Source organism: Lissotriton vulgaris, chromosome 2_1 (genome assembly GCF_964263255.1).
Source record: "Lissotriton vulgaris chromosome 2_1, aLisVul1.2, whole genome shotgun sequence".
Classification (NCBI taxonomy): Eukaryota; Metazoa; Chordata; class Amphibia; order Caudata; family Salamandridae; genus Lissotriton; species Lissotriton vulgaris.
The window spans coordinates 301,965,046-301,977,674 of NC_141687.1; the positions used below are offsets into that span (position 1 = coordinate 301,965,046).

General features: G+C 45.5%; 1 protein-coding gene across 3 annotated transcripts in view; it reads right to left on the minus strand.

The window, feature by feature from the left end:
* Positions 1-897: 897 nt before the first annotated feature.
* Positions 898-12,629, minus strand: part of RPH3AL (rabphilin 3A like (without C2 domains)) — a 1,157,680-nt gene continuing 1,145,948 nt past the window's right edge. For all 3 annotated transcript variants that reach the window (XM_086954990.1, XM_086954991.1, XM_086954992.1), the window contains one exon: positions 898-2,015. In XM_086954990.1, coding sequence (XP_086811116.1) covers positions 1,948-2,015 — 68 coding nt within the window. In that variant the 3' untranslated portion in view covers positions 898-1,947. The remainder of the gene's footprint in view (positions 2,016-12,629) is intronic.

Here is a 12,629-nt window from a genome sequence, read left to right on the forward strand (position 1 = left end):
TCCACATACCAATAAAATTCAAAGCTCAAGATGACCCATTACTACTGCTAATTCTGTATTTTTACCCAATTACACTTTACTGCTGGTTTTTAAGACTATAGGTGCAAGTTTTACTGCAAAATTTCAAGTCTCACAATATAATTTGATTGTTGTCAGTTAAAAGGTCAGGGATGACTTAAAGTGAAACATTTGCCCTGGGGACACTTGCCAGCAATGAATATGTACACAACAGCAGCATCACCTTAATGTAGTCAGGCCAAGAGTGCAGAAAAGCAGTGGTGAGCATGCTTAAAGCATCAAGTTTCTGGTGCTTTATAATGCAGGACTACATATTCATTTGGTGTGATTTCAATTTTTAAATGTTTCACAAGGTAATATGCTGTTGGCAAGGTTGACCACCCCTACCATGTTATGATATTCAGTTAGAAGTATGTGATTGTTCTCCAACTGTCTTCAGAAATGTGTTTATTAAAACATTTGAATATAGCACTCTTACTTTTGTAATCCATAAATAGTCTTGCAACCCAGACAACAGTCCTTCTGACAGAGTGAGTGAGAGTTAACGAGATGTGAGAGAGGGTTATCAGATGTGAGTGTGAGTGAGAGTACAATACACAGACATTCTAGTCTTACATAAATCCACAGGATACACTGACAATGAGAAGACACTACATAGCCTATATTACTTCTCCTGTAAATTAAATATGTGCTTTACAACAAGCACTGCAAAAACAACATGTTTTGTAAACACTGGATAAACCCTGTTTTTGTCTATTTTGGGCGTTAAGAAATCGAACAAACACTGAAAAGCTCTGATTTGAAAAGATGTGGTAAACACAGAGAGAACATCTCTGAAATCCACAAAAAATAAACACTGACAACAGGACAGCTTAGATACAGGAAGTGGGTATTATTTGTAACAGTTTTATTTAGTTTAACATAAAATATACACATACAAAACCATAAAACAGTAATCTTAAACAATCTAGTGGAATAGAAAATGTAGACATCACATTCACAAAAAGTATAAATCAGATGTGCCTTGATATAACCTGCATATTATTCCTGCCACTAAGTGGTCGAATTAACAACTGTCTCCTTGTGAAAAAGACATTTTCTGTAACCTACCATGACAAATCTGCCTTAAAAAACAACTTAGGCCCCCATCTCTGAGTCTAACATTAAACTATTGAAACCTATTTAAATCAAAAGAACAGAAAGTCACACAAGGCCATTTGGTGTTACAGTATGAAGAGAAGAAGAGAATATTTTCCCTCAGTGCATCATTATCATGCCTGATTTAAGAGGAAATACAATTCTTATTTGGTGGAGTTGTATAATGGACCAGAAAACTGTGCCCATTATATCAACTATCTACTTAATGAGAAACAAGTTCTACATGAACTACAAAGTGACTGAGCAATTTTGTACAAACACAAGTTCCGAGAGAGCCCCCAAGATTGCATGAGCTACAAAGTGAATGTGCACCCTTCAATATTAGCTGGCCCCTAATGACAACAACATTAGTTGCAAAGTGATCAAGCATCCTTCAACATTAACTGGCGCCTTATGAGAACAATGAGCTACAAAGTGATTGTGCACCCTTAAACATTAAATGGTGCTTACTGACGACAAAGTTAGCTACAAAGTGATCAGTCTGCTAGAACGGAATCTGGTCATCTCATTGAATGGAGGCTTATAGCTGAGTGTTAGTGTTGGAAACAGGCCCCAGCAGTAAGAAAGGAATTCAAAATTGTTATAGTATATTACCATTTTACCCAAAGACACAAGGGTCCACTTTAGCTCCACCCCCTTCAATGTCACCCTCTGAAAGTGTACTCGAGATGTAGATGCTGTGCTCAAATAGGCAGTCGAAGCATGTTTTTATAACAAATAAAATTAACTATAAGGTCCATATCCTCTCAAATGTTTTCACGGAAGCAGGGTTTACATCCGACGATGCTTCATTCTTGCAGGCAATCTTCCCTTACGCAAAAGCTTCCGGGGATGGTGTTCTTTAAAAACAAACCAATAACATTAACTGTGCTTTACCTTTAATGCATTACAAATGTTTTTTAAACATATTCACATTTTTAACAGAGGTTAAAGTACTTTATTTGACAAAACAGTAATAAATTATTGTTCAAAATTTAATTCCACAATGCTCTCAAAGAAGGAAACCAGACATATAACAGTACAAGGGTATATGAAGAGAAAGTCTTAATATTAAAACACATTAGCAGTGATCAATGTCAATCATTCTCAATATTAATAGAATAAAGAGAGCCAATACAATATACCAGAGAAATTTCAAGTTCCATGGTTGTAAACTTGTCTTTGTGACCAGCACATGTCTTTATCCATTACCACTCATTTATACATGTCACCTATAACCTGGCAAGTACGCCACACAGAATTCTGTACATTCAAATTATATAGTCTGTCACCTGTCAGGTGAAATGGTTGAAAAACATTGAAAACAAAAGGCACAGAAATAGGTGTGCAGTCAGGATTGTGCTAAGAGTACAAGGCGTGTTTAGAGTATAGTTTAAGGGTGGATGTAGGTTAGTGTTAGGGACAGGCTCAGAGCCAAAGTTTTGGCAAGGATTTTGTTAGGGAGATGCTTAAATTCAGGACACGGATCGAAGCCGAATATCGATTTATTGTTTATATTTAATGTGTAAAATGTATTTTTGATTCATTATAGGAGTTTTACAATCTATTCTTTAAAAAAATACTTACATGTGTCTCTCTCTCAACTTGTGTTTATGTTTGAGCAGTTACTTTAGCAGGAAATGTACAACTCTGGCCAGAAAGTCTATTTGTGTACAAGCTTAGAAACGACTAGTGACTTCAGAAGAGAACTCATAATAAACAAGTTACTAGTCTTCCGTAACATCGTATCTGGTAGAGACTCAATCTATCTCCATATTCCATACCTTGGAATTACCCCCAGGCGTCAGACTGAATTTATTTGTGAGCAGTACCTATGTGCGCTTGTAGGTGGCATTGTTTGACTCCTCATGGCTTTGACCATGCCATAAGTGACATGCACGGTGCCTATATAGAAGCCACCCTAGCACGCTGATGTTTGTTTCATTACATGGCTTTCCATGCCAGGAGCACAAAGCCACGAAGAACACTAGGGCCCTTGAAAGGAGAACAACCCTATTCCTAGAAATCTGTTGGCAGAGCCGGGAGGATGGGTGGATCAGTAAGGGATCTATGGCTAGATCGAGTATCTGCCAAACAATGCGTTACTGAAAGTACTTGTTTATCTGACCCAGACTTCTAGCTGCGGATTCCTTACTTTAGAATAGATACCCACGCAATACCTCCTCAGAGGTGGGTATGCAAAACTTTCACCCTAAAAGGTCCTACAGGATCGAAATTGTACGCCCCGACGGAACCAACTGTCCAGGAAGTAGTGTTTTGTAATCATGAGTAGCGAGGCCAACATTGCTGCCTGGCAGATGTCCATGACTAGAACTTAACCACATGCGCGCTGCTCTGATTCTGCTGGTATGCTGACTTTTAAAAAAACCCATTGTTCATGACGAGCTGGGCTCGTCATCAGTGTTTGAGGAGGCTACACCATGACGAGCCCAGCTCGTCATCAGCCTCGAAGGGGTTAATGCAGAGCACGATCCATCAGGAGATGGTCTGTTTCTGCACAGCCTTTTCTTTCTTTGCTCCTACATACCACATGAAAATTGGTCATCCACCTGGAAATCTCTCTTGAGGGGTCAAGGGATAATGACAACACTCTTTTTTGGTCCTAATGGTGAAGTTGCTCCTTTTACTTGGAGGAATGTGGCGGATTAAATGCTGTAACTGCAGTGTTTCTGAATTCACAGCTGAAACCAAGGAATTCATCCACAAAAATGGGAGGGCCTGCAATAATACCAATGTGGTCGATGCCTTTACCTGCCCATGTGACTTGCTAGAAATAGGACAGACGATGCAAATAAATTGGGTCAGAATATGCCAACATAGGAGAGACCTTAGGTATCAGGTCATGACTACCACATTTGTTGGAGCATAATCATAATGAGAACGACCTACGTTGGCAAATCATTGCTATGGCGAAGTAACCCGACAGATGCAGTATTGTTTCCTCCATATTGAACAAGGAGGAATTGAAATGGATTTTGCGCATAGACAGCCTACACACAGGACTAAATAAAATGGAGGACTGAACATCCTTGCTGTAATGCCTGGTTCCTCCAATTACAACAGTTAGCAAAAATCAGAAATGTACTTGTTTACCAATGGAATTCTGTGGCAACGATTCTTGCCGGATTATGAACTTGCTGGACAAGCGACCTGGCCTTGTACTTGCTGGACTCACTTCTGTATCAGACTATAAATATTTTTTGGTGTATATATGTTGCCTTTGCCTCTATGCAGTAATTTACACGTTTCTTCTGTCCTCTTTGTTGCCCTCACTATGCACACCAGGAAATTCTCTAGGGTCACGATCTCTATTACATAGAGTCCAACAATAATTGTTTTACTTGTGTGTGATTTCTTTCATGTATAGATAGAATTTTGCAATTTTTTTATTTTTTTCATGTATATATAAAATGTCTTTTTCTCAAATAATTCTTCTGCTCATCTCATGTTGCTTTATTTCTCTACTCTCTAACCATATCTTAGTGAGCCTCCTGGTTTTCACCCCTGTGGGTTTGTAGGTGGGTATACTTCTGCAACTGAATTGTTACAATTCCCAATATAGCCGCCATTATGGATGAATGTTGTTAAACACCAGACCTTCTTCCGTAGCCCTCCTTTCATGTTCATGCACCTGCTGCTATTGCTATTTAGCGTGCTGGTTTAACAAGCCCACTTTCCTTATTCAAATACCTGAAGATACAGTCAACTCTTGCGTGTCCCTCAGCTTCCCGACTCCTACAGTGGCTCCAAAGGGATCGCATTCTTCATGTGCCTCTCTCACCCGTTCCCGGACTGGGGACACGCTCTGTATTGGTTCGGACAACAGCCCAAGATAAAAGCAACACACATTGTTGCATTGTTAATTTGATAATTTCCTTTAGCTGTCTCTGCTTACTTATTGATGTCCTTGGTTTTAGATCTACATCCCCCAGTTCCTTGGTCAGTTTTCTAGTGAATTCACTGTGGATCATGCAATTCCTCTACTTTTGGGCATTGTTAAGCTGCAAAGTCTTGGCTGTATTTCCCCACAGTAAGCAGGCGGCTATTTTGTGTAATAACATTCTGGGTTTAGTCATTTCTTCCCATTTATTCTAATTATTGCTTTTGGTGGGATTGGTCCCTATTTACTACTCTTGGACTACAGTCACCAGCTACTTTCCTGACGCTCCAGTAGTTCCCCCCATCACAGGTATGTTTTAGGCTTTCGCTTGGCATTGAAGCCCTAGGCAACAAAACACACGCACCCCACCTACAGGCCCTTTGCCTTTCCTAGGGTATTCAGGAACAATTGTTGTGTGTGCCCCTTACTACATGTATTATGTTTTATCAGTAGGTTAGCAACTAATCCGCTTTTTCTAATTGCTGCTAATGCTCATTGTGCCTGAGTAACTTTATATGGCTTTTATGTTTTTTGTCTTCCTTGTCTCCCCCACCACTTGAGCTAGTTGTTAATAAATTTGGTTTTACTTGCCTCCATAAACATTGCGCCTGGTTCAAACTTCATGCATTATTGAATGCGTGATTGTTGGTCATAGGGAACGTTGTTTATTTAAAATATGGAGCCTAAAAAATAGATAGAGTGATGGATTGTCCTACATGAAAGCGAGTGACTACTTTTGGCAGAAAATAAAATCTATTGCGTAGGACCAGTTTGTCTGGGTAGTAGTTCTGGTATGGATAACAAAGACTGAAGCTCACTGACCCTCTAGGCAGATGTTATTGCCACCAGGAAGGGCGCCTTAATGGTAAGAAGCCTGAGGAGACAATTATGCAATGACTTAAAGGGAGGCCATATCAGAAACGTTAGGATAAGATTAAGGCCCCACTGAGGCATGATGAAGGGCAACGGTGGAAACATATGTTGCAGCCCTTTCAGGAATCTATTTACAACAGGGAATTTGAAGAGGGATGGCTGATCTAGCAACCACAGAAAGGATAAGAGGGCAAACAGAGCCCTTGAGGCTGCTCAGAGCAGAGCTCTGCTGGGCGAGAGAAAGAATAAAGAGAAGGACCTAAGAGAGGGGGAGGAGAGTTTGGGTCAACCTATTTCTTTGCACATCATGTCACAAACTTGCCCCAAAGGCAGGCATGTACATCCTTGGTAGAGGGAAGCCTGGCTGCCAAGATAACATTGCAGACTTTGTAACGGAAGGTCGAAAGCTGTCAACTGTCACTGCTCAATGTCCTTGCATGAAGGAGGAGCGTCGGCATGTTTGGGTGGAGAGCCCTCTCTTGCTGCAGCAACAAAAGATCCTCCTGAAGGGGCAGCCTGAGCGGAGAACAGATGGCCATGCTGAACAGGGTGGGATACCAAACTCTCCAAGCGCAGTCAGGAGCCACAAGGATGACTTGGGCCTGGTCATTCCTGGTCTTGTTGAGAACTCTGGGCAGCAGCAGTATGGGCGGAAAGGCGTACCGGAGGCCAGGGCTCCATTTGAAACAAAAAGCGTCTCTGAGCAAAAGCCACCTTGGAAACTTCAGCGTACAAAACTGCAGACTTTGTGCATTCCCGGCAGAGACAAATAAATCTAACAAAGGCTCTCCCCATGGTTGAAAGTGACCTTACACAACCTCCGGAGGAAGATGCCTTTCGAGATCAGCTAGGCATCTTAGGCTGAGTTAGTCCCTCCTGGCATTCAGAGTGCCCGCCAGGTGTTGAACTACCAGGGAAATGCTCTGACATTCCAGCCATGTTCAGACAAGAAGGGCCTCTTGACAAAGGGTCCATGACCTATTAGCTGCACTACCACACAACGGTAGTGTTGTCCATGAACACCTGCACTAGCCTTCCCTTGATGGAGGGTAGCAAGGCCTGCTGGATCGCCCGGAGCTCCAGTAGGTTGATGTGGAGTCCGGATTCTGCCAAAGAGCAGAGGCCTCCGATCTTCCAGATGGCCGTCCTATACCAGGAGTGAAGCATATTTCACCACTGTGAGATCTGGTTGGGGAAGGGGGCGGGGTCTGCCGCTGACCCTATCGCAGTTCGGTAGCAACCACTGCAGATCATTTGCAGTTCCCTTTGAGATATGAACCATGTCAGAGAAATTCTCCCACTGGAACTTTAGGTTCCAATGCATAGCCCGCAAACCCCAGCAGGCATGTGTCAAAAGCAGGATGCAGGAAGCCAAGAGGCCCAGCAGCCTCAGAGTCAGTCTCATCAAAATCCAGGATAAAGACAGAAACCTCGGTTTCACAGCCAGATAAGACTGAACTCACCTTCAGGAGGATAGGCCGGAAACTACACTGATAGCAGTGCAGGAGGTAAGCAGTGTCATGTCGCAGCCGTTCCACCGTACCGAAGCGCCGAAAAACACAAGTGTGCAAAAAAACGATGGATTTGGGCCCAGATCTTTGGACTGGGGTGAGTGTGTGACATTGATCCACATTCGGTCCATCACCTGTTGTGTTTGCATATTCCGCCCTAAGTGAATGAATGGAATGAATGAGGGGTTTCTTGTATCGCGCAAACTTAGCCCAGTGGGCGTCAAGGCGCCTAGATTAAATACAGCAACTTAAGACCCTACCTAGTGATAGTTAATCATGAGTAGGCCTTCTTAAAGAAAAAAGTTTTTAGGGCCTTCTTGAAAGAGTCGATGGAGGGGAGAGTTTTTATCTCCATGGGGAGGGAGTTCCACAATTGAGGAGCGACGACGGAAAAGGCTCTGGCTCCCCATCTGACAGATTTGATGCGGGGAACAGCTAGTTGGCAGAGTCCCGCAGAGCGCAGATTTCTTGTGGGGACATAGCGCGAGAGGAGTGAGCCAATGGCACTAGCAGGACCATCCATCAATGCTCTGTGGGTGAGGCAGAGAATTTTGAAGGCGATTCTGTGCTGTACCGGAAGCCAATGAAGCTCCTTCCTGGCTAAGGTGGCAGAGGAAGCTTTGGGGAGATTCAAAACAAAGCGTGCTGCAGAGTTCTGAAGAGTCTGCAAACGGTGGATCAACCCTTTGTTGACTTCCATATAGAGGGAGTTGCAGTAGTCCAGTCTTGAACCCACCAGGGCGACTGCAACCTGTTTACGCGCCTGGGGGGAAAGGTACCCACGGATTTTGTTGAGTACCCGGATCACACCACAGCAGGTAGCAACGGTCCTGTTGACTTGCAGGGACATAGAGAGTGAGGTGTCAAATATCACTCCCAGATTTTTGGCAGAAAGGGAGGGAGTGGGGCAGATGCCAAGAGAAGAAGGCCACCACTCGCTCGACCACAGATTCTGGTTCTTCCCAAATATTAACACCTCGGTTTTTTCACCATTCAGCTTCAGGGAATTTATAGTCATCCAGTCTGCCACATACTGCATGCAGACCCTGAAGCTGGCGGCAGATGTACTAACCGAGGTGTGAGCAAGGGAGACCATAATCTGCGTGTCGTCTGCATAGGATACCACCTCCATCCCCTGAGATTTAATAAGTCTTGCAAGGGGGGCCACATAGATGTTAAAAAGGGTCGGACTTAAGGCCGACCCTTGTGGCACCCCACATTGCAGAGACTTGGCAGGGGAGAGGTGGTTCCCAAGCATCACTCTCTGTTCCCTTTCGGTCAGGAAGGAAATTAGGAGACTCAGGGCCGATCCAGTGACACCCGCCTCCCTTAGCCGAGATGACAAGATGGCGGGGGAGAGGGTGTCGAAAGCGGCCGTGAGGTCCAGCAGAACTAGTACAGTGGTTTGGCCAGAGTCCACCTTGCGTCGGATGTTATCGACCACATAGGTAAGGGCGGACTCTGTGCTGTGGTGTTTTCTGAAACCGTGCTGAGTGTTATCCAGGTATTCAGAAGATTCGAGAAAGGCAGATAGATGGAAATTCAAATGCGACTCAAGCAACTTCGCGGGTGCAGGAAGAAGCGAAATGGGCCTAAAATTTTTCAGCATGGCCGGGTCCAGAGTCGGCTTCTTAAGTAGCGGCTTGACTATAGCCTTCTTCCAAATAGAAGGGAAAGAGCCTTGCGCGATGGCCTTATTTAAGACGTCAAGCAAAAGAGGAGAAAGGTGAATTCTGCACTCTTTCAGTTTCTTAAGGGGTATTGGATCAAGGGGGGAGGCCGATTTAATTTTGTCAAGAAGAGAATTAAGAGATTCAAGGGATAGGGAAGGAAAAGATGTGAATAGGCAGGGGGGGTCCTTGCCTAGAGCATCCAGATTGGATATGAGAGGGGGAGTGTTATGATCAAGAGCAAGACGGTGGGATTCGAGAGCGACGTGAATGTCATGTATTTTACTATGAAAGAAGTCTGAAATATCGTTACAGAGTTGTTGGGAACTGACTACTGGGTCGGGAAGTTGCAGGGAACATAAAGAGTCAGCGATTTTGAAAAGATCTCTTGAAGAAGAAAGAGAGCTGGTCAGATTTGAAAAATATTCCTGTTTCTTGATTGTCACTTGGTATTTGTAGGCACGTAGTGCGGATTTATGGTCCTCTCTATCTTTTAAGTCCCAGGATTTCCTCCACTTCCTTTCACTACTCCTGCAACCCTGTCTCATAAGTCTGAGTTGGTCAGAGAACCAGGGTGCAGTAGGTTTAAGGCGTGCTACATAGCACAGGGATGAGGGGGCAAGCTTATCAACTGCTTTGGAGATGGAGTCAGTCAGAGACTGGGCTGCCTCTGAAGCATCCGTGACAGATAGAAGTTCGGAAGTGGAGATCAGAGGGGCAATAGTGTCATCTGAGATATTCCTTAAGTTTCTCCTGAGAATAAAGGGAGTAGTATTGTGATTGGAGGAACAGGTGCCGGAGATGTCAAGATCAAATGGTACAGCAAAATGATCGGACCAGACCACCTGTAATGGAGCACCAGTGGAAAGCCTGTCGTCGTTGGAAAATAGACCATCAAGAATATGTCCTGCCTTATGTGTAGGACTATTTACGTGCTGGATGAAGTCACACGCTTTAAGGGATTCGACGAGAGAGATAGTGTTTTTAGAGTTGGTCTCATCTAAGTGAAAATTAAAATCACCCAAGATGGTAAAGGCTGTTTTTCCAATATACGGTTCAAGAATAGTCATGAGTTCAGAAGGAAAGCTGGTCCTGGTACCAGGAGGTCTGTAGATAAGTATCCCAGAGAAAGAAATTGAGGGAGAAGGGGTAATACAAAAATAGAGTGCTTCCACACGAGAAGGGGGTAAAAGTATAGGTTTGATAGGTTGATAAGTGCGCTGGGGATGCCCAGACGTGGGTCCCAGGCCCTCCACACCACTGGAGTCAAGCTAGCCGGGCTGATGAGAGGTGTTACCTCGAAACCGGTCCAGTCCTCGGATGCTTGATTCCGTTCTGGGAAGGACATGGCTTTTGTAGTTCGGACTGGACTGTTCCCATGGGGCACAGGGTCAGAGCTGATTTGCATATCGCCATTATCTAACCCAGGGTGGTGTGGAGTGCAAAAAAACGATGGATTTGGGCCCAGATCTTTGGACTGGGGTGAGTGTGTGATATTGATCCACATTCGGTCCATCACCTGTTGTGTTTGCATATTCCGCCCTAAGTGCGCTGGGGATGCCCAGACGTGGGTCCCAGGCACTCCACACCACTGGAGTCAAGCTAGCCGGGCTGATGAGGTGTTACCTCGAAACCGGTCCGGTCCTCGGATGCTTGATTCCGTTCTGGGAAGGACATGGCTTTTGTAGTTCGGACTGGACTGTTCCCATGGGGCACAGGGTCAGAGCTGATTTGCATATCGCCATTGTCTAACCCAGGGTGGTGTGGAGTGCAAAAAAACGATGGATTTGGGCCCAGATCTTTGGACTGGGGTGAGTGTGTGACATTGATCCACATTCGGTCCATCACCTGTTGTGTTTGCATATTCCGTCCTAAGTGCGCTGGGGATGCCCAGACGTGGGTCCCAGGCACTCCACACCACTGGAGTCAAGCTAGCCGGGCTGATGAGAGGTGTTACCTCGAAACCGGTCCGGTCCTCGGATGCTTGATTCCGTTCTGGGAAGGACATGGCTTTTGTAGTTCGGACTGGACTGTTCCCATGGGGCACAGGGTCAGAGCTGATTTGCATATCGCCATTGTCTAACCCAGGGTGGTGTGGAGTGCAAAAAAACGATGGATTTGGGCCCAGATCTTTGGACTGGGGTGAGTGTGTGACATTGATCCACATTCGGTCCATCACCTGTTGTGTTTGCATATTCCGCCCTAAGTGCGCTGGGGATGCCCAGACGTGGGTCCCAGGCACTCCACACCACTGGAGTCAAGCTAGCCGGGCTGATGAGAGGTGTTACCTCGAAACCGGTCCGGTCCTCGGATGCTTGATTCCGTTCTGGGAAGGACATGGCTTTTGTAGTTCGGACTGGACTGTTCCCATGAGGCACAGGGTCAGAGCTGATTTGCATATCGCCATTGTCTAACCCAGGGTGGTGTGGAGTGCAAAAAAACGATGGATTTGGGCCCAGATCTTTGGACTGGGGTGAGTGTGTGACATTGATCCACATTCGGTCCATCACCTGTTGTGTTTGCATATTCCGCCCTAAGTGCGCTGGGGATGCCCAGATGTGGGTCCCAGGCATTCCACACCACTGGAGTCAAGCTAGCCGGGCTGATGAGGTGTTACCTCGAAACCGGTCCGGTCCTCGGATGCTTGATTCCGTTCTGGGAAGGACATGGCTTTTGTAGTTCGGACTGGACTGTTCCCATGGGGCACAGGGTCAGAGCTGATTTGCATATCGCCATTGTCTACCCAGGGTGGTGTGGAGTGCAAAAAAACGATGGATTTGGGCCCAGATCTTTGGACTGGGGTGAGTGTGTGACATTGATCCACATTCGGTCCATCACCTGTTGTGTTTGAAAAACACATGCAGGCATCGGAAATCCTCAATTCCGGGTGGAAGTGAAGTCCCGGTCTAGTTCTCAGCCACCAAAAGCACTTCCAGGGGAAAACGCTTAAACGCATACTTTCCCGCCGGCTCGGTGCTTCTGATACTTTGCGGAACCCGTTTTGAGCCCAGCAGACCACAGAGGTCTGATTCCTGCTGCGCTTCGTGACGACCTGACAGCTCCCGTCTGCAAGCGAGACCGGTAACGAGCGCAGCTACGCTGTTGGTGCTTTTTCCTTTCGCCGCTTCTGGCGTTTCACGTCCTGTTTCCCCTGGGGGTTTTCATGCCACGCAGGAGCGCTGTACTGAACCCTTTTGTATTGGCCAGATTATACTTTCTTCTCGCAGCCGCACAGGAGCGCTGCTTCTCATGTTTCTAGTGCACAGGAGCACTATTGGCCAGATGATCCTTTGTTCTTGCAGCCGCGCAGGAGCGCTGCTGCTCATGTTTATGGTGCACAGGAGCACTATTGACTAGAGACTGGGCCGCGCTATAGCGCTTACCCTGGAGCCTGTTATTAGGGACACACAGCGCAGGAGCGCTTTCACATTGGTTTACATTCACCGCGCAGGAGCACTATCCCTTGGTTTTTCTTTTTACTCACAGGAGCCTTTGAACATTGGTGGTTTTTCTTGCTTT